Source organism: Budorcas taxicolor, chromosome 20, assembly GCF_023091745.1.
Source record: "Budorcas taxicolor isolate Tak-1 chromosome 20, Takin1.1, whole genome shotgun sequence".
In the NCBI taxonomy this organism is placed as follows: Eukaryota; Metazoa; Chordata; class Mammalia; order Artiodactyla; family Bovidae; genus Budorcas; species Budorcas taxicolor.
Window position 1 is genome coordinate 8,482,994 of NC_068929.1, and position 27,276 is coordinate 8,510,269.

The 27,276-nt window shown below is 46.6% G+C and overlaps 1 protein-coding gene across 2 annotated transcripts; it reads left to right on the forward strand.

Moving 5' to 3' along the window:
* The first annotated feature begins 5,514 nt into the window (after positions 1-5,514).
* BNIP1 (BCL2 interacting protein 1) lies at positions 5,515-21,134 on the forward strand. Of its 2 annotated transcripts, XR_008201179.1 has the most exons (7): positions 5,515-5,598; positions 7,753-7,845; positions 9,085-9,176; positions 10,003-10,104; positions 11,737-11,855; positions 14,942-15,235; positions 21,101-21,134. XR_008201179.1 is itself a non-coding variant. In XM_052659128.1 (6 exons), exons 1-6 carry the CDS (start codon positions 5,515-5,517, stop codon positions 15,136-15,138), a joined length of 687 nt encoding a protein of 228 aa, XP_052515088.1. In that variant the 3' UTR covers positions 15,139-17,941. The 2 variants fall into 2 exon arrangements, 1 of the variants encoding a protein (XP_052515088.1); XM_052659128.1 differs by lacking the exon at positions 21,101-21,134 and having other exon boundaries at positions 14,942-17,941.
* The last annotated feature ends 6,142 nt before the right edge of the window (positions 21,135-27,276 follow it).

Below are 27,276 nucleotides of genomic sequence, written 5' to 3' on the forward strand. Positions count from 1 at the left end.
AAGTCTGTTGTGGAATACCGTTTCCCATGGAACTGAGGCCATTTCCACAACTTTGCACAGAACTGCAGTCTTGTTCTTCCCTCAGATCATGACAAATAAGTCTCACACAGTGCCGTAATACTTGTGGATTCTTTTGTAATCTTTGTAATCTTAATAAGGGCATTATGAGAAGATGACTCCATGTTTTTTTAATATTTCAAACACATTGGGATGTAACCATGAATGTCAACTGTAGGAGCGGTGGTTTCGTTTTAAGGAATAAGCATGTTGGGGAAGATGACCACAATGTACTACTGACGGTTTTACCCTTCCGTAGGCAAGTGGGGTTATGTGTTGAAGCATAATCCTCGTGCTGAGTAAACTGACTGAAATTGTAGAAATTACACCTAGGGACTGAATTATGCCAAATTGCCATTTTCCTTTAGGAAAGAGAGATTTGGGGGTAGTGGTGAGGGAACAAAACTTTAAAACTACTTCTGAATAGTATTTTGGAATTGACGACTTGGTGACTAGTGAGGAACATCAGAGTTGGGTATTTCAATGTGCCAAGTTTGGGTGAACTAGGTTTGCCTCTTTCATAGCAGTGTAAACACAATTGTGTAGTTGATTAAATCCTGGGTGGATGTGAGCGGGACTGATTACTGTGTCTTGCCCTTCGCCCTTTGTTTTTTTCAGAACCAAATAACAGAAATGTGTGTGTGTACTGTATCTGCCTTTTCGCCACATTTTTATGACACTGTATTCCACTGCCTGCTTTTTTTTTTTTAACCTTCTTTCCCTAGGATTTGTCCTATAACTTAGCATTTGTGGTTAACAGTGATACTAGGGCTGACTGCACATAAGAAGTCACAAGAGAAGAGCGGAAGGGCAAGAATTCAAAGCATTCGTTCATACAATGTGGCGACCTCTTTGGCATAGCGCGTAGGACCTGTTTGTAATGCGATCATGAATATTCTGTAGTTTTGTTTCCCTCCCCGCCAACTGGAGCTATGAAACTTTTTATTGGATTCAGTCTTGTCTGTTGTCTAGAAAGAATTTTATCTTGTTGACGCATGAGCTGTTTAAAAATTATTCTATTAAATGTTGGTTAATAGTTGTGCAGTTTTTCTTTTCAGAGGAAAAGGCAATACAGTCGTTGCCTTTGTTTTCTGTCACCTTCCAGCCCCTCAGCACTTCTAGTCAGATACAGATTCATCAGTGTATGCAACATCCTTTGTAATTTAAAATAAAAAAAGCTGAAAAGAAAAGGTTTTCAATTGTTTGCCTCGTGTTTTTGTCCTTTCTTTTCCCATTGCTGTTCTGTTGCTGTCTGAGGTGACCATCCACCCTTCAAAGTAAGCCACTGCAACAAAATTCTGAGCTAGAGACAGCAGTGAACTCTTGATAGCACTGCCCCTCTCTTGGTGTAGTGTACAAAGAGCTAACATTTTTTAACACTTAGAGCTGATTTTTCAACATGCTAGTTAAAATTTGCTCCTACATAGTATTATTTATTGACAGAAACACACTCTTGATAGTTTAGAACATGGTTTATCCTTATTTCTTCCCCTTGATTCTTTGGCCAGGTGAGTTCTCTGAGGGAAATAAAGTATTTTGAGTCTTGCCTGACTTAAGCTTTGTATGTGTGTTTCATAATTCTCAGTAAATCTCCAAGCTTGGCTGGGCGTGTACATAGAACCATTAAATCAGTGGACCTGAGTGAACCTCACTGCAGCAATGTTCCTTCGGCCAACAGACATTCGTTTAGCAGTTACTCTGTAAAGACTTGTGCACTAGGTACTGGCTGGGAGGAAGTTACAGAGACCTCCAGGAATATATTCAGTTTGCTGAAGGAGGCCACATGGTCTGAACAGAACCACAGAACAACACAAGAGCTTTACACATGCAAAGGGTTCTAGGCACATCACTACAGAGGACATTACCTCAAGGACACTGGTACCACATCCAGTGGGGGCTGTGAAGAGAAATGACAGGCTGTGTTCATGATATCCTTGGTCCCTTGAAGAAGCCCTTTTCGCTTCATTTGAGTGATAGGCAGTCAGGAAGCAGAGTGGACATAGCCTCTCATGGACTGGTTCTGCTTGAGGACTTAACCTCACAGGAGCCTCTGTCGAGATCTGGGAATTTGAAGGAGCTGGGTGAGGTGAGCCCTTCAAGTAGAGCTCTTAGGAAACAACCTTCTGTGGGTAGCATGCAGTGAGATGGGTGGTTCAGTTGTCTCTCCTTGCCGACACTGATTTCAGAACCAGGAGAACACCTTAGCCAGAGAGAAAAACATTAGTTCAGAATTACTTTCATGTCCAAGCTGAAAGGTTCAGAATAGGAAGAAAGCATTAGAAAGCCCTGGAAGGCTAGGGTGGCATTTGTTAAGCCCCTGCTAGGTGCTTTTACATCAGGGAAGTCACCTGCTGCGTTCTGTGACCCAGTCAGGTAGATGATCATGTCCATTTTACAGAAGAGTCAGACTAGACCTAGACTTGACTGGTGTGGAGTCACCCCAGTCCCAACTTACCTGGTACAGAACTCTCAATTCAGATGGCAGTCTGCGCGCAGCACTAAAGAGGCCGTGCATACTCTCCTGTAAGCGACCAGGCAAGTCACAGGCAGTATTTGGATGGTTTTCTATGTAGGAGGGAGACAGTGGGCTTAGGATTTGAAAACCAGAAAGAAAGCCAAAACCTAGTAGGTGTAGCAGCCAAAAGCAAGTCAGGATTAGAAGGTACAGGTGATGAGAGCAAAAGAGCATTGACAGTAGTCGGTGATGGGGAGTGCAGGTCACCAAACTAGACCTATCCTTCAAAGATGGTCTCTAGCTAAAGGGCTTAGAATTGAGTCTTTTTTATTAGAAGGGAGTATGTTGGCGCATGGAGAAAAGAGCTATGTTGTGTCCTTCTGTAACTGCCCCTTGGAGATGCAGTTGGCCACCGTTGGCTGAAGAGGAATTTCCAGCAAGAAGCATGATGGGAAAGGGGCCCAAGATCACGTGGGCCCATCATCTACGTGCAGACTTCGGGTTTCTTCACTGTCTTGAATAGGGAACTTCTACTTGAGAATCCAGAAAGTTTGAGTGACTTGAAGAACATCAACCTCAGTTTCTTTTAAGGGTTTTAATTTTAAGATATTGCCAAGAATGAACCTAACAGAAAATGTTCAAGCTCTATGGAAAACATTAAAATGCTACGAATGACACAGAAGAAGACTTGAACAAATGGAAAGATAGACCAAGTTGTTAAACTGGAGCGGTCAATGGCATCAGTCTTCCAAAGTTAAAGTAACAATTTAGTGCCATCCCAGTGAGACATACCAATACAACTTAAGTTCACATGGAGAAAAAAATGGGGTGCCTGATCCTAACGTTAAACCACATTAAACTGTAATAAATAATAAAGCTGTCATTATGGTGCATGAATGAGTAGTAGGTCAAGAGAATATAATGGAAAGTGTAGAAGTAAATTCAGATGTAAGAATTTATATGGTAAATACAGCATCTGAAACCAGTGAGAAAAAGATGGATTGTTCAGAAAATAGTGATGGAACAACTGGGTACTCCTCTGGAGGAGGTAAACTTGGCTCTATATTTCACACCATAAGCCAACACATACTTCAAAGTGGTTAAAGATCTAAATGCAAAAAAATTCAAATAAAACTTTAAGGCCCCAAATACCATAAGCCAAGTCAAAATTCTATTAACTAAGATAAAGCTCATCTCAGGGCAAATCCTCCTAGTATGTAAATAGCTCTGGGAGCTGATACAAAAAAATACCAACAACCTAATAGAGAAACGAACAGATAGTAAAAGAAAAACAGTTTTCAGTTCATGATAAGAGAAATGAAAATTAAAAGATGGCACTTTTCACTTAAATAGATTGGCAGAAATCTTAGTGTTTGTAAAGACACCATGTGTACAAGGCTGTGAGAAAGCAGGCATTAGTACCGCATTGCTTGTGGGAGTGTAAATTGATACAACCTCTCTGAAAAGCAATTCGGTAGCATGTATCCAAATTTTAAAATGCATCTATCCTTTGACCTAGCAATTCCATTTGGGCGGGGCAAGTCATTAGTCTCTCTGTGCCTGTCTCCTTATCTGTAAGAAGTGGGTAATTCTACCTCACAGGATTGTTGTGAGAGTTACATTAGAATGATACACATACAGCACTTAGTACAAAGTGGCTGGCACAAGGGAAGTGCTTCAGAAATGTCAGTGCCACAGTAAGAGCAGTCGTGTGCGTTGCATTCTCCCCATGCTCCATGTTATTACAGTGTGCTTGGTGCTTTTTTGTATTGCCTCGTTTAGTCATCCAGTCAATGCTGGGATCGCCGGCAGTGAGCCTCTGAGGAGACTGAGGCACAGAGAGATGAAGTGGGTGGTCAAGCAGGATTCAAGCCAGGGCAGATGCCCAAGATGCGTTGCCCAGCCAGTCTATTAGATGCAGTGGTGTGATGAACGCTTCAAGGGAGGGTGTTCTCTCCAGGACTAGACTTCCAAAAAGAGCTTGAAGAATCCAGGAAGGAGACAGGGCTGGTGGGGTGATTGATGCCCTTGAGGTCCAGCTAAGAAACTTGGACTAGTTAATAATAATACAATGAGAGAGCCTCCATCTGTTGAGGATGTGCTCTTAAGTATTTCCATTAAGTAATTTAAGGCTTCCCTGGTGGCTCTAAAGACGGTAAAGAATCTGCAATGTGGGAGACCCAGGTTCAATCCCTGGGTCGGGAAGATCTGCCTGGAAAAGGAAATGGCTACCACTCCAGTATTCTTGCCTGGAAAATCCCATGCGCAGAGGAGCCTGGCAGGTTACAGTCAGTCCATGGAGTCACAGGACTAAGTGACTCACTTTTGTTTCCATTAAAAACTACATTAATCCATCAAAACTACTCCAGCAAAGTATATTTATTAAAACCATTGCACACAAAAGGGAAACGCCAGGAGTCAGAGAAGGGGTGTAAGTTGGAATGTGACTTGATCAGTTGGGCATTTTAGAAAGATCCCTGCAACCGTGGGCTGAACTGACAGGAGTTGTTAACCCTAGCAAACTGCCTTGAATTTCACACATTTTAAAAAATAATGGTAACATTTGTCATTTTCTTCTTTCACCCTACAACTTATTTTCATTGTAGAAAATATGAAAAATGCAAGAAAGTTTTAAAGGAGCATAAAAAATTGTTTAATTCCACCTTCCAGAGACATCCCAATGGATATTTTTCTTCCAATCCTTTTCCCCGCTCTGTGCAAAAAATATGCAGTCATTAGAATGGCTGATGGGCAGAATATGGGGAGACGCCCCTGTTAAAGCGTCCTGACGATTCCCTCCTTTCTTTCTCTACGTCTTCTAGGTCCACAACAAGAGGCCGACTGATTTTTCCCACGTGTCAGGCAAAGGCCACAGGACTTGGCTTCACCACCCTCGCTCGCCTCAGGCCCGGTCTCGAGGGGGCGCTGGGCTGAAAAGGAAGCCGGTGCGAAAACGCGTTGGAACTTGGGCTCCGCGGCTTCCCGTAGCCGGCATTTCCAACATGGCGGCTGCCCAAGATGTCCACGTCCGTATCTGTAACCAAGAGATTGTCAAATTCGATCTGGAGGTGAAGGCGCTTATCCAGGTACTAATGCCCGGGATCCCCGCCAGGGTCCAGAAGCCCTAAAGCCAAGCTCAGCTGGCCTGTGAGCTCAGCGGTCTTCTCCGAGCTTTCCCCACTTGGTCATGTCTCCGAGGCCACTGGCCCAGCTCCCTGCCCACTACCCCTCAACTGTCTCGCCCCATGGCCCCTCCCCTGGATCGTTGGCTTTGGTATTCCGTCCGACTGCCGTTAGCTCGCCCTCTTCCAGGACACCCCCTCCTCTACCTCCACTCTTAACTGGGCTTCCCCTATGTGGCCGCTCACCTACAGACCCCTGGCCGGCATCTCGCCACCCCCAGCCAGCCTCAAAACATACCTGTCATCCTGCCTGGCCCCGCCTTCTGATCCCGTCCTCCTCATCCTTTAGTAGCGTCCTGTAGGCCATCAGCCTCGCCCCCTGCTGGTCTGATGCCCCGTGGCACCAAAGGCCACCTGGCACAGGAAGTACCGGGTGAAATGAACGTGACCTAGACCGTAGTTGTGATTTTGTAAATGAGGAAGGAGTCTGCCTGAGCAGAAAGTGGATAATGGCAAAACTGGGACGCGGACAATGAAAGTCATCCTAGAAAAAATTCTTGGCGTCTACTTCGTTTAACTGATGGGGCGATTGAGATCCTTTGCCTAAGCCAGTTAAGGGTAGAAGGTAATAGTTCAGTAAACCAGTTGGCATAGGCAAGAGTTGGGAATGTAGAAATAGTTCCTTTAGTTTATCAAAAAGAAACCAAGAGTTTTAAACCTTTCTTTTGGGCAAATGGTTTCCATTTCCAGCAGTGTTACTCAACCTTAGATGCTAAGTAAGAGTCTTCATCTAGCTGTGGTAAAAGGTGAAGGAAAATAAGCTCCCTACGGAAATCAGGTGCAAAATAAACCAAATTAATAGCCGTTAAATGTGGCATGGAACTGTGATTTAATGAGGAATCCAGAGAACAAGAACAACTTGATACAAACATTTAAACTTTTTGAACTTCACCTTTCCCATGTATAAACTACAAAACATCTGGGCCAATTCTAGAAGAATTTATTTAGGATTCATAAAAATGAAACTGACTTTTCAGGTGATCTAAATTGCTTCAGCCCCATTTTGCACTCTCTAAGATTCACTTTCTCCTGAAGAGAACAATTGATTATAGCTAGATTTAGCACATCCTTACAGTGTGGCAACTCCTGCTAAGCCCTTTATGTGGGTGCCTGGTTATGAAGTGGGTTATGATGGGGAAACAGACACAGAAGCTTCAGTAACTTTTTCAGGATAATACATCTGATAAATTGCTGCAACTAGAATTTGAATCCACATGGTCTGGCTCTAGGGCCTACTTTTTACCTGGCCCTGGTAATTCTGAATGTCCAGAAACAAATTCGAAATCTACATTTGAACATGTCTGTAAACTGTGTGATTTATACTATCAATAGATGGTTTGTAAAATTAGTTCAAGCAGTTAAAGAGGTTCGTCTTGTCATATGCCAAGAATTTAGCATCCTCATTTTTAAGTTGGAAAGACTTAAAGTTATAGTACCCTCTCAGGTGTTCATTCTTGTCAGATATGCAAGCTGCTTTAAGTCTTTCATAATGGCTGGATGGTGTTCTGTTAAACGTCAAGGCTTATTAGTTCCTTAGTTCGTTTCTGGATTTAAAAACGTGTTTATTAATTAATTTTTGGTTGCACTGAGTCTTCATTGCTGCGCATGGGCTTTCACTGATCGCACAAGTAGGGGCTGCTCTTTGTTGCAGCGCATGCGCTTCTCATTGCTGCGGCTTCTCTTGTTCCAGAGCACAGGCTCTAGGCCCCACAGGGCTTCGGTAGTTGCAGAGGCAGGCTCCGCAGCTGTGGTGTGCGGGCTTAGTTGCTCCGCAGCATCGGATTTCCTATCCACTGTACCACCAGGGAAGTCGCACTGTTGTCTTTCTGCTTATGCTTCTATGTTGCTCACTCAGACTTGACTCCAAAGAGGGATGAAAAAAATGTAAATTATAATGCTTCTGCTTGTGTTACAGAGGTAAACAGCAGAGATTAGGATGAATTACAGCCAGTAGGTCCAATTTAGTTGTGGTCTAAGCCAACTCTCTCATTGTACAGCTGGTGTCATTTCCTCTCATTGCCTTGAGAAAGGCCCGTTCATCTCTTCAATGTCTCCTAGGATATTCGAGATTGTTCAGGACCATTAAGTGCACTTACCGAACTGAACACTAAAGTGAAAGAGAAGTTTCAGCAACTGCGGCACAGAATACAGGTGAGTGAGTGCGGAGCTGGGACGCTGCGCCTGGGGAAAGAAAAGAATGTGCATTGGAGAGGTTTTGCATTGTATTAAGTTAACGATTTGTTTAAAATCTAGATTCTTTAATGGAGTATAAACTCGATGACAGCAGGACTGTTCCTGGTGTTCGCTGCGTATCCCTCATGATGGTACAGATTGAGCACCATCGTTGAGTGGAAGAGTGGGTGTGTGGGAAGAAGGGAGGGAGAGAGGCAAGGTGGGGGAAATGGAAGTTCTGTCACAGAGAACCAGAGAGAGTTCTAGAGGAAAAGAAAGTGAGGTCTGCTGCCCCCTCACTGAGGTGGATGGCTGTGTCCTGGTGTTTGGTTATCTGGGGCTCTGAGTCTTTCTTTTCAGAAGGCCTTACCTGTGGGGCTTTCGTGCGACCTGGGTTGAATGTAAGTCTCTTCAGAGGTTTTTGCATTTGCTTTTGCCAGGTCTCCTGGGATTACCACAGGTCTGGGAGCACTTTTTATGTTCGTTTCTCCTTGTGGAGGTTCTTGAACCACTCAGGAAGGATGAACTTGGACCCTCGATCCATGTGACGGGAGTGCCATGGTTATAATCGGGAGAGACATTTATATCCCTCTAGCCACATCTCACAACAAAAAACTCCACAACCTGTCTGTGCTGGTTGACAGACGTTTTCCTAGCTCACCTTTTCACTGAGGGTATTTGTATCCCTTTGTGCTCCTGGCTTTGCAGTGGTCTCAGTTCCAGTTCCCAGCCTCAGGTGGCCAAGGCTTTGTTTTCTGTCCCCACATGGACTTGAAAACCGTGTTTGCCGTTCAGTCTGAAATATGTACCAAGATTGAGAGCCTGTAGAAACAGATAGCAGTGTGTTATTTCCATCATATCTCATAGTGGGATCAGTAGGCTCCTATGTTACTGTAGTTTTTTCCCTTTTCCTTTCAGGCACGTCCTGGACTGCAGGAATGCATCCCCTGCTCCAGGGCAGCCTCACACCCCTCACAGGAAGGCTGCTCTGACTCATAGTTTCTTTCTCATTTTGAGTTCTTGAGGATGGTCCTTTCTTTCCTTTTAGACAGCTTTCTATGTAAAAGGATGTTTGTTGTGTATGAACCAGCATTCCTGAGTCTTCTGTTCTAGGAGGGTTTTCAAGTGCTGTTGCATAACTGGTAGAAATAGAAGTACTTTCCAGTTTTTCATTACCTTTCAAAATCATTTTAACTTAGAGCTGATTTCCTCCCAAAGGAGCTTGAGCAGTCGGCTAAAGAGCAAGACAAAGAGTCAGAGAAGCAAGTTCTGCTCCAAGAAGTGGAGAATCACAAAAAGCAGATGCTCAGGTGGGTGGGGCCTGGCCTCCTGCCAGTGGCCTCCGCTGGGCCGCCTGCTCCGGGTGAGGCTTGTGCCTGAGTTTGCCTAATAAACCTGCTGAAGCTAGGGGGTAAGCTGGGGCTCTTTGGTAGCTGGGACTGTGTATAGTGTACAAAAGCATATTTAACATTATGCTATATTTTATATTTTTTAAAAAGCAAAAAATTCGTTGCTTTTGTAATATAGGGTCCTTTTTAATCTAACGAGAATTGATAGCAGAAAAAGTCCACCAAAGGTGCCAAAAAGATTGGGGACCACTGGTGTAAAGAACAGCAAACCTTGAAGAAATATTGAAGAAAACTGTCTTATACTGCCTATATTTTTCTACTTCTTACTGCCTATATTGGTGGAGCAGCTAATGGGTCAATAACTGTTGTCCTGGGTACTGGTGAAACAAAGATGAACGAGGCATAGTTCTCCAGGAGCAGAACCAAGCCACGCCGCGGGCAGAACAGTGAAGTGTAGGAGATGACTTTGAACGGGGCCGCGTGCGCCCAGCTGGGCAGTTTGGCTGTTACCCTTTAGTGGAGCCACTGCAGGTTGTAAACACAGGGACGCTATGACCGGTCTTCTCCCTCTGGCTGCCCTGGGGGAGAGGGACTGTTGTGGGTGGTAGGAGAATGGAAACAGTTTCTGGGGCAGCCAAGAAGAGGACGTGGTGGGAAGGGTGACGGACTCTGGGCTACACACAGGTGGCCTCCCCATCACTCCCTGGCTGGAAGGCTACTGTGACTTGAACTGACTGACAGCCTGTTGGCATCAAGAGAAACTCACACATGGCTTTTGTAATTCCAGCAATCAGACCTCATGGAGGAAGGCTAACCTTACTTGCAAAATTGCTATCGACAACCTAGAGAAAGCAGAACTTCTTCAGGGAGGAGACCTATTCCGGCAAAGGTATGTATCTTCTTGTCTTTCTGGGTTTTGATGACAGAATAGACAGCAGTTGGCAAGGTGCAAAACCTACTGTGGGGAACCCTCTCTTGTTTTCAGCATAAAATTGATATTTTATAAGTAATTTTTTTAACTATAAAAGACATACATTCTTATTTTTAGTAAATTGGTAAAATTAAAATGTGAATCACAAAGTGAAAGTAGGAATTGTGCTGTTCACAACTATTTTGATATATTGCCTCCTTTCATTATTTTTTCTTCCATATTTTTTATAAAATCAGCATGGTACCATACATTATCTGGTCCCATCACTTCATGGCAAATACATGGGGAAACAATGGAAACTGTGACAGACTTTATTTTCTTGGGCTCCAAAATCACTGCAGATGGTGACTGCAGCCATGAAGTTAAAAGACACGTGGAAGAAAACCTGTGACCAACCTGGACAGCATATTAAAAAGCAGAGACATTACTTTGTCAAAAGGTGTATATAGTCAAAGCTATGGTTTTTCCAGTGGTCATGTTTGGATGTCAGAGTTGGGCCATAAAGAAGGCTGAGCACCGAAGAATTGATGCTTTTGAACTGTGATGTTGGAGAACTCTTGAGAGTCCTTTGGACTGAAAGGAGATCCAGCCAGTCAGTCCTAAAGGAAATCAGTCCTGAATGTTCATTGGAAGGACTGATGCTGAAGCTGAAGCTCCAGTACTTTGGCTACCTGATGCAAAGAACTGACTCATTTGAAAAGACCCTGATGCTGGCAAAGATTGAAGGCAGGAGGAGAAGGGGTCGACAGAGAAAGAGATGATTGGATGGCATCACCGACTCAATGGACATGAGTTTGAGTAAGCTCCGGGAGTTGGTGATGGACAGGGAGGCCTGGCGTGCTGCAGTCCATGGGGTCGCAAAGAGTCGGACACGACAGAGCGACTGAACTGAACTGAACATTAAACATAGTGTCCTGGTCTTCACTTAGTATTATTATCTTCACAAAGATTTGCCTGTTTTTTTAAAAAGCTCTTTATAACTAATCCCCTGCTTGTGTGGGTTTATATTTCTCATTATGTCTGTATTATGAGTAACACACAAGGGCACATGTCGGTACGTAAAGCTTTGTCCGCATTCTGTGTATTTCCTTTGGAGAGATTCCCAGGGATGAGATTATTGGGTCAAAGGCGTGAGCATTGCTAAGGCCCCTAACACACATCGCCAGCTGGCTCTCGGAAGGAGCACCAGTGGGCGTCCCTACCGGCAGTCCCTACCGCTCGCATGCCCTTGCCACCACTGCGGTGTGCTGAGCCGCTCAGTCATGTCAGGCTCTTTGTGAACCCATGGACTATGGCCCGCCAGGCTCCTCTGTCCATGGACTCTCCCAGGCAAGAATACTAGAGTGGGTTGCCATTCCTCCTTGAGGGGACCTTCTCAACCCAGGGATCAAACCCGCGTCTCCTGAGTCTCCTTGCTGCAGGTGGGTTCTTCACCCCTGAGCCGTCAGGGGGAGTCCTTTGCCACCGTTAAGTATGACCATTTAAAAAACGTGCTGATTCGATAGATTAGAAGGTGGGATCTTGTTTGAATCCAGGGCTTTCTTGAGCCAGGCTTTTGTTGACATTTCTCCTCCTACTCTGTACTTCTAGGAAAACTGCCAAAGAGAGCCTGGCCCAGACGTCCAGTGCCATCACAGAGAGCCTCATGGGGATCAGCAGGATGATGTCTCAGCAGGTCCAGCAGAGCGAGGAAGCCATGCAGACGCTGGGTAAAGTCAGGCCAGGCCTGCGGCGGGAGGCTGCCGCTGGGCTCCAGGCCCTCACCCCCGGGCTCCTCCACCTCTGCCCACATCTGCCCCGCCTTCACTGATCTGTGTGGCTTCTCACTTCTGTGACAGCGTGGTCTTGCCCAGTTGGGATGCACTGCTCTCATTTCCCTTTTTGGTTTTTATGGTTGTACTGAAGGATCCACACACCCCATCAAAATGTTTGGAAGAACTCCTAGGCTCTCTCCTGGAGAGTGGGTGCCAACAGGCCTGGAGGAGGGGCCTGAGAGTCTATTTTTTATCTCGGGCTCTGGGGACCCTTCTGGCCGGGCAGGGAGATGATCAGTTGTTGGCTGCCAGCTGCTCTACTAGGACACCCACTTACAGTTGTACTCCCTAGTGTTATTTTTCCTGTGAGCTCCTTTTATTTATATATTTGTATATATATTTTTTACTTTTGGCTGCGCTGTGTAGCATGTGGGATCCTAGTTTCCCCACTGGGGATCGAACTCATGCCCTTCTCAGTGGAAGCGTGGAGTCTTACCCACTGGACAACTAGGGAAGGCCTGTGAGCTCCTTTTGAAAGATACGGTCAGAGGCTGAGCTTCTTGAGACCATCTGGTTCTCCCCAGCAGCTTTCCCAGCATCCTCCCTATAGGAGAACAGAGGCAGAGGGTTTACTCTGAGACACCTTTGGAGGAGTCGCACAGAGCCGAAAGTAGAGAGCCGGGGACACGACTCCCAGGAGCCGCCACCCAGCTGCGGCTGTGGCCAGCTCCTGGCCAGCCTCAACTCTGTGTTCACTCTGTCCCCGTTTTGATGACTTTGAAGCAAATCTCAGACGTCATCCGTATAAATGCTTCCATATATCTTTCTAAAAGATAAGAGACTTTTGAAACAAGAAACAAAAAGCAATACCGTTCTCACCCCTAGAAGTCATCTGCAATTCTGAACCACTCTTTTGCTTGTTCGTTTCCAGTGCACTATCTTAACAGGCAGACGCAAAAAGGAAACCAAGGAGCTTGTCCCCGAGGTCACTGCCTGTGTTTGAAACTCATCTGGGCATTTAGGCTCGGAACCAGCTGGTCACCTCCTCTGAGTGTGCACTGGGGCCATGGCCCGAGGGGAATGTGAGAGGGAGGAGCCCACCTGGCCCTGGAGTCCAGGGCTTCTGTGCTCTGGTGTGAGTAACAGGCACCCACCCCCAGCAGGCGGATCAGAAACTGACCATAGAGTTACGTGCTGAGAAGGGCACACAGATCCTGGTGGTTTCTGGGGTGTTGAGGGTTGTTTTGGGGGCACACGTTATAGGCGAGATGGCCATCAAAGAAAGAACGGTTATTAATCCTTGCCTGTGACTCATAAATTCAGCTTGATTTAAAAATCTATTAGGACTGCAGTTTTTTGTCTTTTTTTTTTTTTTAAGCCCATTAAGGATATGATGTCTGCAATTTGCTGCAAAATTGTAGCGGGGCCAGAATTGTTTGGGGGTCTTGAGGGGACAGGATTACTGAGGAGTTGATGGTTCTTGGGTATGGGCAGTGGCACATGGCATTTCATTATTCTATTCTGTCTGCTTTTGTGATGGTTAAAGTTCTCTGTAAAGAAAGTTTAAAAGGAAAAGCCAGGTTTTCAGTGTGGCAGCAGGCATGGAGAAAGAGGAATGAGAGGGACTTTGGTTACACGAGTGTTTGTTTGTACCCCTTTGTGTTTTTCAAGCTACTGCTCCATTTCCTCTGGTAGTTTATTTGCTTACTAGCTTGTAATTTTGTAAAAGGTAATATGAATGACATAGTTAAGGGAAAAACCCTCCAGGTCAGCACTGTCCCATAGAAACGTCATGGGAGCCACATACTTAAAATTTTCACTAGGCACATTAAAAAAAAAGTAAAAACAAATATATGAAATTGATTGTAATAATATATTTATTTCAATATGCAATTCATAGTGAAAATTATTGAGAGACATTTTACATTCTTCTTTTTTCACACTGAATCTGAAATCGTGCGGGTATTTGCCTATAGGGACATTGCGGTTTGGATGGGGCACCTTTGACGCCCTCAGGGGGTGCGTGACTTGTTGCAGTCAGCACCGGCTGCACAGCTCTGGACGGCACAGGCGGGAACAGCTCTGCCTTCAGACCTCCCGGCCTGCTCCCCAGAGGCGCCCACTGCTCCCAGTTTGTCTCGTAGCCTCCTGAGACTCTCCAGCATGCATAGCACAAGCAGGTGTTAGTTATCCCCTCTTTTGTTACATAAATGGAAACATCTCACATGCTGTCCTTCACACCCAGCCTTCTCACTTGACAGCGTTTCACTCCGGGGATATCCTCATGATGGCTTTATAGAGGAGTCTTGCCAGGTACGCCTTCTTCCCCAGGTATCAGGCCTAGTAACCGGCTCTCCAGTTCGTTTGTCACGGGGGCGCAATGAACCTTAAGGGATGCATGCCTCTCCGTAGGTTTCCCAGGGGGCTGGAGCACGGGCATCATGTGTTTAACACTACAGCCAGCGTCCCTGGACTGAAGGACTGGCTTGTATGAGGGTGAGCAGCAGGGCCCAGGACACCCCAGCTCTTTCACGATCCTGCAAAGAGCAGATCTGACCAGCAGGCGTCCTGGCAGGGTGCACCTCGCAGGTGCAAAGTCCTGTCCCCACAGAGACCTCACAGTGCTGTCCACGGTCCCCTGGGTTAGTTTTGTGACCACCGGTTCTTCTCAGCAGCGCCTGCCTCCTTCAGAAAGTGGAGGTTGGTGGTGAGAAAAGGAACGCGTTTCTGCCCTTTTCCCTGTTGATGTCCTCGTTGGGAGGAGGTTTAAGGTGTCAGGTTAGGAGTCCTCCCTAGTTATGGCCCTGTGACCATGTGTGTAAGCAGCCCTCATCCCTCCCTGAGCTGGATGGAACCCAGGGAGCTGCCTCTCCTTGCCCTGTCCTTGTTCTGAGCTTCTCTGCGCTGCCTGTCTTCACATCTTTTGTTCTGGCCCTGGAACTTGCTCCCAAGCGCAGTGTTACACCGGGAACCTAGCCAGCAAAGTCTCTGGGTTTGGTGCCATACAGTTTCTGAGTCATGCTCCCTCCCTTTTGTTTCAGTTAATTCTTCACGGACTATCCTGGATGCAAATGAAGAATTCAAATCCATGTCAGGGACCATCCAGTTGGGACGGAAGCTCATCACAAAATATAATCGCCGAGAGCTGACAGACAAGCTTCTCATTTTCCTTGCACTGGCCCTCTTCCTTGCTACAGTCCTCTATATTTTGAAAAAACGGCTCTTTCCGTTTTTGTGAGATCTGAGAGCTGCCAGCTTCTGCCCTCTGAACTCTGCTATCAGGGTCTGGCCGCAGTCTTGAACTCTGGCCCCAGGCTGCTTCAGGTGCTCAGCAGGTGAGATGGAGATACAGCCCCGCGAGTTTCTGCAGGGGGCTGGTGTGCCGGGCTGAGCAGAGGACAAGGAGGGAGCCTGTCATCGGGACCCTGCAGGGACGCCAAGAGCCCTCACGCACTGCGGGTGCAATCGCGTGGGACACCCGGGCCGGCCTCCCATGTCCCCCTCCCCCTCTGCAGCCTTAATGCTAGATCTGGAGGAGGGAAGAGAAGAAGGGGAGAAGGAGGATGAAAACATCCATTCCTTGAATAAAGTTGACTGTATTTAATAGCATGAAATGCATTTGGTTCCCTAAGGCATCCCTCTGGGAATTCATGTGCCTGTTCTTGAAGTCCAGCTATCTAGAACTTGAACTCAGATCATTCACTTGTTCGCTCAGCAAAGAATTTTTAAGCAACAGCCACACAGAAACAGAGTGTTCTAGAGGCTGCCATGGTCCCTCAACGAACAAGACAGACAAGATCGCACGGGCCCTCAGAAAGGAGGGTGCACCTCCCGCTGGCGGCGGCTCGCAGCAGCGTCTGAAGAGGCCAAGGCGGACGCGCTCTCTGCACACAGTGGCTGGGGTGTGCGCCGTCTCAGGGGCTGGCCCACACCTTTCTCTGTGAGGGCCAGGGCTAAATATAACCCAGAGAGTGAAGCCAGTGATAAGCTGGGGCCTGTCTGGGCCTGAGTTCTGTTGAGACCTGGCGGGTAGCAGGGCCCAAGCTAGGCCCGGCTGGGAGATGTTAGTGTCTCCTTGTGCTAAAGGCCTGGCTGACCTCACCCACAAAATCCCAGCCTCCCCCACTATTTATAGCCCCAGAGGCCCTGGGAGGGTAATGTGGGGGCAGAGGAGAAAGTGGAAGAGACGTGTGGATTTGAACCTTAGTTAAGAGAGTTGGTTTTGAGTCTTGGTTCTGCCGCTAAGGAACCACGTGACCGTGGCAGGTTACCTTAGGCCACTCAGCCTCAACCTCCCTGCCTGGGCGGGCGGGTGATGGTCCATATGTAGACGCTTGTGGAGTCCATCTGAGAATCACACAAGAATGCAAAGTAGCAAGTGCCGCTTCTGTCTGACTGAGCCACAGGCTTCCCAGTCCAGCCACTGTCAGGCCGCTGGCCCTGAGAATTCCTGGGGCAAACAGCTAGGTTCTCCAGGGGAGGCTGGCCTGGGCATCGGAAGTTCTGTTTCCATCTGTTTGAGCAGAGGGTGTCCACGTTAAGGCCTCTGTTATGAAGTGTCAGATCATCCTGGGACCAAGTTATGAGAGATTGGCTGCACACCGCAGACTAGTGTGCTGAGTGGGTTCTGAGTTAGTGTGTGCACACAGTTTATATAGATCATCCTTAAACAGCTCCTGGCCCAGAAGCTGCTCATTGTAAGTTGTGCTCGCGTGTGTCTTATTTATAGTCAAATTAAAGCTGAGACTAAAGCACAGATGGGAAATTCCCACTCAGATTCCAGCTGTAAGTGCAGCAGATGGATGTGATCATTTTAGGATTGTCTTGTCTTAACGTTTTTCTTTACTCCTTCCCACTAATTGTCAACATCCTCTTCACGATATGTAAATGTGTGGGCTGTACACTCCCTAAAATTCTGCCTTTGATACGTTATTCCTCTTGCCTCCTTCTGAAAATAAGGTTGAATTCGACCCAGTTTGAAACGCCTTCAACAGCATGTCTCTCAACCCCCATCAGCCAGCCTAACTTGTCCCCGTTGGGGCTGGCAGTGCGGGAGGCCGCGTCTCCGTGTTCAACCAGGAGGGGGCAGTGCTCACATTTCATGCTTATGGTCTTGCTGTAGACTATTTCCATTCATCCAAACGAAATGTTCAGCTCAGTCGCTCAGTCGTGTCCGACTCTTTGCGACCCCATGAATCGCAGCACGCCAGGCCTCCCTGTCCGTCACCAACTCCCGGAGTTCACTCAGAGTTGCGTCCATCGAGTCAGTGATGCCATCCAGCCATCTCATCCTCTGTCGTCCCCTTCTCCTCCTGCCCCCAATCCCTCCCAGCATCAGAGTCTTTTCCAATGAGTCAACTCTTTGCATGAGGTGGCCAAAGTACTGGAGTTTCAGCTTTAGCATCATTCTTTCCAAAGAAATCCCAGGGTTGATCTCCTTCAGAATGGACTGGTTGGATCTTCTTGCATTATATATATATTTTTAAGCAAACATGCAAATGAACAAAGTTCACCTGTATAGTTTTTGGAAGACATTTCATGAATTACCTTAATTCACTTTTTAATTTTTAATTTTTTTTTAATTAAAAAACTTTCAACACCAAAAACATGTTGTATTGGGGTATAGCCGATTAGCAATGTTGTGATAGTTTCAGGTGAACAGCGAAAGGACTCAGCCATACATATACATGTACCCATTCTCCCCCAAACCCACCTCGCATCCAGGCTGGCACATATTGAGTAGTTCCATGTGCTACACAATAGGTCTTTGTTGGTTATCCATTTTAAACATAGCAGTGTGTACATGACGTTCCCAAAGTCCTTAATTATCCCTTCCCTCTGACAACCATAAGTTAAACAGTAAGGCAAGCTTTTGTTTACTTTGCTGAGCCGATAGTCATGGTATTAAAGTATTAGAACAGTCTTCAAGGGATTGTTTATTCAGATATTTATTGAACACCTACTTTGTCCCTGGCACTGTGTTAGGGATTTTCAGTGAACAAAACAAAGATTCCCTGCCATCTTGGAACTTAGAGCATGGGATTACCAAAGGGGAGAGGTAAGGGAGGGGGACACATGAGGGGTATAGGGTTAACATACCAACTGCTGAGTATAAAGTAGATAAACAAGGATATAGTGTAGAGCACAGAGAATTATAGCCATTATCTTGTAATAAAATGGAGTATAATCTGCAAAAGTACTGAATCACTATGCTGTATACCTGAAAATAATATTATTGATACCTGAATACACTTCAATAAAAAAAAAGTACTAGATAAGTTGTTTATTGTGTTAGAAAATAAGTGTTTTGGGAAATGTGGCACTAGCTAATGGAGATTTGGAAAGGGAGGAGGGAGGGAAGGTTTGGAATATTAAGTAAGGGGGTCACAGTTGGCCTCACTGAGGAGGCAAGGTTTGAGCAGAGTGAACAGCTCGGGGAAGAAGGCCATTCAGGGACCATCTAGAGCAAAGGACTGCAGTAAGAGCATCTGTAACATTGTGATTTTTAATAAGATACAGAATATATTTGAGTATATTCAATATATTGAATATCTTTGTCATGTTCCTGGCACAGAACTCCTAAAACCATAGGAATGCGTTCTGAAGGAGAGTGATAAAATTGTCTTTTGTTACGTTCATAAGGTGACTTGGGAGAGCACTAAGGATGGGCTTGGTGACCAAGGGGACACAATCACATAATTAGAGGGTTGGAACGCTCAGCCCCGCCCCTGACCTGCAAGGATGGGAAAGGAGCCAGGGACTGCGTTCAGCCACCCATTGCCAGTGATGTAATCAACCATGACTATGTAATGAAGCCTCCACAAAACCAGAAGGATGGGATTCCGAGAGCCTCCAGGTCGGTGAGCATCTGGAGGCTGCGGGGACAGGTGCATTTTGGGAGAGTGGGGACACTCCACCTCGGGTACGTCTAGGCCTTTGCGTCTCTTCCATCTGAAAGTTCCTGAGCTACTTCCTTTTATGATAAGCTGGTGCTGCTCTTGTGAATTAAGTGTTTCTCTGAGTTCTGTGAGCCACATTAACAAACTAATCAGACCCAAGGAGGAGGGGTTCATGGGAACCTCCCATCTACAGCCTGTTGGTCAGAAACAGGTGACAAACTGGACTTGTGGTTGGAGTCGAGGTGGGGGTGGTGGAATGGGGCCGCGAGGAGTCCTGGAGGACTTAATATGGGAGATCTGATGCTATTTCCAGGTGAAAAAAAAGTGAAAGTGTTAGTTGCTCAGTTGTGTCCGACTCTTTGCAACTCTGAACTGTAGCCCTCCAGGCTCCTCTGCCCATGAGATTCTCCAGGCAAGAATACTGGAGTGGGTAGCTGATGTTGGAGAATTGCTTGATCTGGCGGGAAAAAAACCAAAACTGGACCATGACTGGCAAATGTGGGGACTAGCAAGGAAGTCAGCATGGCTACAACAGAGAGTGAGAGGGACAGGAGCAAAAGGTGGTCAAAGAGACGGTGGGAGACTAAATCGTGACTGCTTTGTAGGTCAGTGGGAGGACTGGCCTTGTGCTCTACGGGACACGGGAGCCGTCACGGGGACTGGAGCAGGGGAGTGGCTTCATATGACTTATGTGTCGGTGACAAAATGAAAGGGATACTGAGGACTTCCCTGGTGGCCCAGTGGCTAAGACTCTGAGATCCCCATGCAAGGGGACCTTGGATCCCGGATCAGGGAACCAGATCCCACAGGCTGCAAATAACAGTTCACGTGCCACAACTGAAGACCCCGCATGCTACAACCAAGAGTGAAGATCCATGTGCTGCAACTGGGACCTTGCAACCAAATAAATAAGTCTTAAATGTTTGTTTCTAAAAAAAAAAAAAAGAAAGTGAAGGGGACACGGGCAGGGCAGGTAGACCAGTTCGGTGGCCAACGGCGGCCACCCTGGGGGCAGGTGATAGTGGCTTGCACCTGGCCAACAGCAGTGGAGGTGGCGAGAGGTGGTCACATTCTGGAGGTATTTTGAAGGGAGAACCAACCCAGCTGGACAGGGTTTCCTGAAGGAATGGATATCATTTTTGAAAGAAGGAGAGAAAAGAACTATGAGATTTTGGCCCTGAGTAACCAAAGGAGGAAGGCAGTCAGGAGCTGGGCTTTGGACACATTGAGATGTGTCAATGAAACCGTTTATCTCAGACTGGGACTTGAACACACATTCTGGAACTTGAACCCAGCCAAAACCCGCGGTACCTGGTTTCAGGGCCTAATAAAGCTCATGTTCTTGATGTCTCATCATAGAAAGAATTCAGTGAGGGACAAAGTGATAGGTAAGAAGTGTAGTTATTCAGATTCGGAGAGAAGCACACTCCACAGCACCCTCCATCGCAGAGGACGAGAGTGGCGGCAAAATGTGGGGTGGTTAGTTTTCATAGGCTGGGTAACTTCATATGCTAATGAGTGGGAGGGTTATTCCAACTATCCTGGGGAAGGGGTGGAGGTTTCCAGGGTTTGGGCCGAGACCCACGCCTTAGTCTTTGACAGTACCTTGGTGTCATGGCACCTCTGGGTGTGCCACTTCACTGGCTGATTCAGGATCGAGGTCTAGGCTTGTCTGCCATCTCGGTCCCATTTGATTCTAATCCGTTTATGTTGGACCTTGGACCAGGTCATTCTTTCAAAAGTTGTGCCCTACATAAAGACACCCAGGTCAAAGTGACAGATGGCAGGTTTGGAAATCCTCCGTTTGGAAGTCTCTGGCACACAGAATTTAAAGCCGTGAGGTCAGACGAGATCACCCAGAGACTAGGTATAGAAGAGAAGATATAAGGACGAGGAAAGAGGAGCCAGCAGACGGGGACTGACGGAGACGGCCAGAGGCAGAGGAGGCGCTCTGCCAGCGAGGTTTCTCGGAGTCTGCCTGTTCCTCTAATCCTCCAAACAGGAGATTTCCGACCCTCAAGAGTCTGCATTTCCGTCAGTGTCTCCATTGCTGTCGTCACTGTTGTGGTCAACATCATCCAAAGCATCTTCTGTTTGTTGAGCTCCCCGTGTGTGTTAGGCACCCGAGGACTGCATAGGAACGAAGGCCCTGCCCTTCGGGACGGCACAGAATGACAGTGAAGCCGGTGTCCTGGGTGCTGGCTGGGGGGACCTGTGCAGGCAGAGGGCGTCCCTCTGGAAAAGACATGAAAGAGTTTGTTTCCCTCTTGAGCCATTGCTTTGTCTTTCTTTTTTCTGCAGACTGCTGTGACACGTCTCCTCAGCTCCCACTCGCCAGGCTCCTTCGATCTGTCTTTTATGACGAAGAATTGATGCTTTTGAACTGTGGTTTTGGAGAAGACTCTTGAGAGTCCCATGTGCAGCAAGGAGATCCAACCAGTCCATCCTAAAGGAAATCAGTCCTGAATATTCATTGGAAGGACTGATGCGGAAGCTGAAACTCCAATACTTTGGCCACCTGATGCAAAGAACTGACTTATTGGAAAAGACCCTGATGCTGGGAAAGATTGAAGGTGGGAGGAGAAGGGGATGACAAAGGATGAAATGGTTGGATGGCATCACCAACTCAATGGACGTGAGTTTGAGTAAACTCAGGGAGTTGGTGATGGACAGGGAGGCAGTCCATGGGATCACAGAGTCAGACTCAACTGAGTGACTGAACTGAACTGAAACGATTGCCATCATTCTCTCCAAAACAAGCTCTGCTAAGGTCATCAGTAATCTCCAGGCTGCTGGTCTAAAGGCCTTCGCCCCGCCTACCTCCTCAGCATTGGCCAGGGCTCCTTGCATCTCCCCGGAGACCTCCCGCCTCTGTGACACACCCCTCTCTGTTTTCCTCTTGCCTCCTCGGCTACTCCTGCCTCCTGTTGCTTCATCTTCTGTTCAGCCTAAAGTGCTGGCTTGCGTCTTCCTCACCCTCGTGCACTACCTCTTCTCAAAGGCAAGGCCATCCACCCATGTCCTCGGAGCTGTCACTGTCATCTAGAGGGGCATCATCAAGGATTCCGGAAACAGACTATGGAAAAGAACACGTCTGTGTATACAGCAGAAACTGAAGCAGCATTGCAGCCAACTCCAACAAAACAAAACTTTAAAAGCAGGGTAGCACAGGGCACTATACTCAGTTTCCTGTGATTAAACCATAACAGAAGGAATGTGAAGAAGAGTATATGTGTAACCGAGCCACTCGGCTGTACAGCAGCAATGAGCGCATTGTAAACCAACTACACTTCAATAAAACTCATTTTTAAAACTTTCAATAAATAAGATTCAAAAGTAGAAAAAAGTTTTCAAAGCTTTATCTCCTCTCAGGTGAGCTCTGGACCCCGTCACCTTCATTCATACATCCCTGAGGTCCCCACCCTGGCCCAGCCCTGACCTCACCCTCCCAGCACAGCCTGGCTTTCTCCAGGCTTCCCTGTGTTCCTGACCCCCTCCCACTTCCTCTTCCGGTTCCTTTTCCCATCAGCAAGAGCCTCTCCAGAACACCTCTTCCCACTAGCCCAGGAGATGGGACTTTAATTCAACAGGCACAAGTCCCCATGACTCTGAAAGTCTGCCTCCATCCGTTGTGTGCGTGAGTTTAGGGGGTCCAAAAGGCGCTGCTGGAGGCAGTCTGGCAGGGTGGCTCAATTTGGCAATGCTTCTAAGGAAAAAAGATGTTTTTGAAAAGATAGTAAGGTGTGAAATAAGCTCTGTTTTCTTCCTTGGCAGTGGTGGTCTCCCCTGGCGCCCGGCCTGAGGGTTTGTCCAAACTTGTGTTTCTTCCCTCAGCAAGGGGCAGAATAAAAATAGCTGGGGGCTAATCTAAGAGATACCAGGCAGGAGTCTCAGCCATGCTGTCGGGAATGAAGGGCTGCAGGCTGGGGTGAGGGGAGGTGGGTGTTGTCACCCCCTTCTCAGTACCCAGCAGCAAAACCCCAGGGCCTGCCGTGTCGGTCAGTACAGCACCGCGGGGGTGGTCAGAAGTGCCGCCTGGGTGAGCTGCCCTCTCCCTGGCAGCAGTTGCCCCTCTGTGGTTCCCTCCTCTCGAGCACAGGAACAGCCGACAGCGCTGACCTCTCTTAGGGGCACTGGGAGGATTAAAAGGCAAAACTCAGGCCAAGAGCTCACACCATAACCTCAGTGGCCACTGCACCCACTCCCTTTTCCCTTTGAGACTTTATTTTGGGGGAAATGGCGCTTAGGCCAAGAAGAGAATGCTGGGATCGGCAGGGACTCAAGACCAGGGATGGAGCAGATTTTCCCAAATGGGCAAGGGCTGAGAGCGGGACAGAGCAGACCAGGACAAATTCGTCATCTTTCCTAATCCATCTAGAAAACAAAAGTCAATGAGTAGAATTAACTCAGTGTAAAATGTTCTCTTTTTTTATTATTAGGTCTTTGCTCTTCCCCTCCTCCCCCGATAGCTTTTTTTTTTTCCCCCCTGGATGAAATGAATCCACAGAATAGCCAATGAATATGGGCTGAAAATTGAGGAAATGGCCCATCAGTTTTAATCTGACAGCTTGACTGGTCTGAAAAACAAGAGTGCTCCTGACAGAAGTGTTAGCACTTCTCAGAAGGGTATTCCTGGTTAGCACTCCATAGCATTTCCAGGGCATTCTCTGCCTCCACCCAAACAGGTTTCGAACCCAGGGGATCAGAGGAGTAAGGAGGTGTGACTCATTAGACTCTGCAAGCTCTGACTGCCTTCCTGAATGACTTCATCCCCCTAGTGATTCCAGAATCTTCCTGCATGTGAATGCTGGCTACACTCTTCTGTGTCCCGAGGACTGAGAATTCCACCTGCCTTGCAGAGCTTGCAGCCTGTCGCAGACAGACCTGGAGCCAGACAGAGTAGCAGGTGGTGAGTGTCCTAGAAGGGGCCCCCGAAACCCTGGGAGCAAAGTGACAACTCTTTTAGACTGCTTAGAAACAGTAAAACGTAGTCAAAATAAAATGAATGGTAAGCAATTATAATGAGATCCAAAAACAATATTTGGTGAGGTGTTTATGTTCTGCGGTGGTGATGATGTTAATAAACTTACTGACTGCTTACTTATTCTTTCACTTAATCCAGGAATTCTATAAGGCAGGTAGTGTTATCATAGCTGAGGCAGTTAAGACCCAGAAAGGACCAGAAACGTACCCCAGATCACACAGCTAGGAGCTGATGGATCTAGCGTTCAAATCAGGCAGCTGGGCTCCAGGGCCTCTGGAATTCTCTCAACAGCAAGAATAAGGGAGGCAAACAATAGGGGCGCAGGGTCTAGCCACTCCGTCTTGATGCGGACCCTACCCAGCACCGCAGAGCTTTTAAGCGAGGGGTTGAGGGGGTGAGGATGCCTGCTGACCTGAGGTTGGCGAGGGGCATTTAGGATCAGGGCAGTCACCTAACCTTTCACTTAGGTGGGAATTCACTGGCTCATAAAACATGGAGAGCGCCTTTAATCACACCTGGATTCAGGTGCTCTAATTACAATGTTAGGAACTCATCTCCCTTCATCTCCCTGTTTCTCTCCATGTTGGCTTTATTCTCAAGGGGACTTGCCTGAGGTGGCAAGTCTCCGTCTTCCTCCACAGGCAGCTTCAGACTTACATCCTCTTAGCTTGGAACCCCAGAAGAGAGGGCCTTTTCTCTAAGAGTTCCCGAAAATCCCGGCCTTGGTCCCTGCCCTCATTCTTGCAGCCGAGGGGGCCAGATGTCCTGACTGGTCAGGCCCAGCACGGGGGTGGAGACAACCCTGCTTCCACCAACCACAGAATGGAAGGCAGGAGGGGTTGGTTCCCACCAGGAAATCATGGGGCTGATATCAGAAGGGGTAGCTAGGGTTTTGTGGATTCCAAACCTTGGGATGTAGTGATGGGGTGCATCTGAGCATTCAACCACCAAAAGGCCAGCCCTTTCCAGATTGCCTTAGCTTAGGAGTTTCACCCCAGTTAATGGAAGCTGTCTGTGGGATGCTTCTTGTCAGTGGAGGCATCCTTTGGTCAGAGTGCAGTTTCATATTATGAAAGCAATACAAGAGATGCCACTTGCAGGACAGCTGGCAAGTGTATTTAATCACGGGAGTCTCCCTGATGGCTCAGCAGGTAAAGAAACTGCCTGCAAGGCAGGAGACACGAGTTCGATCCCTGGGTTGGGAAGATCCCCTCCAGAAGGAAATGGCAACCCACTCCAGTATTCTTGCCTGGAAAATCCCATGGACAGAGAAGCCTGGTGGGCTACAGTCCATGCGGTCACAAAGAGCTGGACAACGACTGAGTGAGCACATATTTGATCAGAACAAAATTCTCCCCTCAAAGTTAGGAAGAAGTCATAATCCCATCTAGAGAGAACTGCCATTAACATTTGGGAGTACATTATTGTGCATTTTTCTTTCCCATTTTCTCAAAAATATATTCAGGTTGTATGAACTGTTGTGTTTTTTTACTTTAAAAGCAATTTTACTGAGATAAAATTGATAATGAATGGACTGCACATAATTAAACTGCACAACTGAGTTTTGACATATGCATACAGTCACAACCAAGGTGACAAGCATATCCGTTACCCCCAGAAGCGGGGCGCCCTTTTGTGGTCAATGGGCCCTCACTGTTCCTCCCCCGCTCCTGCGTGTTCTCCAGGTAACCACTGACCTGCTTCCTGTCACTATCACACTATTTTGGGACTGTGGCTCCTTTCACTTAGTGTAACCATTGGCTTCCTTCACTCAGGATAAGTATTTTGAGATTCACTTGTGCTGTTCAATCTATCAATTGTCGACCCCTTTTTGTTGCTGGGTAGTATTTCATCATGTGAATATATCAGTTTGCTTGTCCAAGCTGAATAATGAGCATTTCCAGGTTTTGCTATAACAAGTAAAGTTGATGTACACTTTCGTGTAGAAGTCTCTGTATAAACTTATGCTTTCGTTTGTATGTGGTGAAATACCTAGGAAAGTACTGGTTGGATCATATAAGTGTATGTTTACATTTTCGAGGAATTGTCAAAGTGTTTTCAAAGTGTTTGCCCCATTTTGCATTCCTACCAGCTGTGTGGGTGAATTCCAGTTATTCTGTGTCATCACCTGCGCTTTGTATGGTCAACCTTTTAAACGTGAGCTATTCTGGTAGGTGTGTGACAGTATTTACTGTGGTTTTAATTTGTATTTCCCTAATGACTAATGATGTTATATGCTTATTTGCCATCTGAATATCTTCTTTGGTGAAGTGTTTATTCAAATATTTTGCTGATTTTTAAATTAGGTTGTTTGTTTTCTTATTGTTGAGTTGTAAAAGTTAAGTATTTGTTGGGTATAATCTTACATTCAGTCAAAAGCTCCTTAGTTAATACACAGTCATGGACATCAGCTTCTTATATCTCCTTCCAGAAATGTTCTAATATATCATTCACAAATTCAGGTTTAATATTCAGCGTGGTCTGCCAGCATCCATGCTAACTGGATGGTACCCTCAGTTCAGTCGCTCAGTCGTGTCTGACTCTTTCTGACCCCATGGATTGCAGCATGCCAGGCTCCTCTGTCCTCCACTGTCTCCTGGAGTTTCCTCAAGTTCATGTCCATTAAGTAGGTGATCCTATCTAACTGTCTCATCTTCTGCCACCCTCTTCTCCTTTTGCTTTAATCTTTCCGAGCATCAGGGTCTTTTCCAATGAGTTGACTGTTCACATCAGGTGGTCAAAGTATTGGAACTTCAGCCTCAGCAACAGTCCTTCCGACGAATATTCAGGATTGATTTCCTTTAGGATTGACTAGTTTGATCTCCTTGCAGTCCAAGGAACTCTCAAGAGTCTTCTCCAGCACCACCATTTTATCTGCTCTATCAATTGCTAAATATTTTAAATATTGTCCCTGTACTCAAGTATATGTGTGTGTCTGTGTGTGTGTATATATGTACATGTGTGTATATAAAATTATACAAGTGGAAGAATCCTATGCACAGTTTTGCACCTGTATCAGTATCTCTTAGGATCTTCATAGAGCTGCCATATTCTCTGAAATAGCTCTGTGGCACACCACTGTGGGGAAACGCTGTAAATGATTTACTCTGTTCTCTGTTAATGGACTTTGAGATTTTACTTGGTACATAATTTTTGGTGATTGCATCGTGCTCCGTGACACATTCAATCCGTCCCATAGTTCAAAGGGTATCTCAGTTATTAACTTTCCCCCTGCAATAGAACTGGTTAATATTTTTATTAACATACATCCTTTTTAAAAAGCCTACATTTTTATTAGCATACATCCTTTCTTCCTGGGTAGGTTACGTAATCAGGCTGTTCGCTAGCACTGGTGCTTGCGGGCACTCATCAACCAGCAAATGCCTCGGGGCTCAGTCAGGCACTTCATGTGTTGTACTAATAATATGGACCTGCAGCCTGATGTGTGGAAAGAGGAGATGAAGTTATACTCAAAAGCTCATATGGCAGGTCT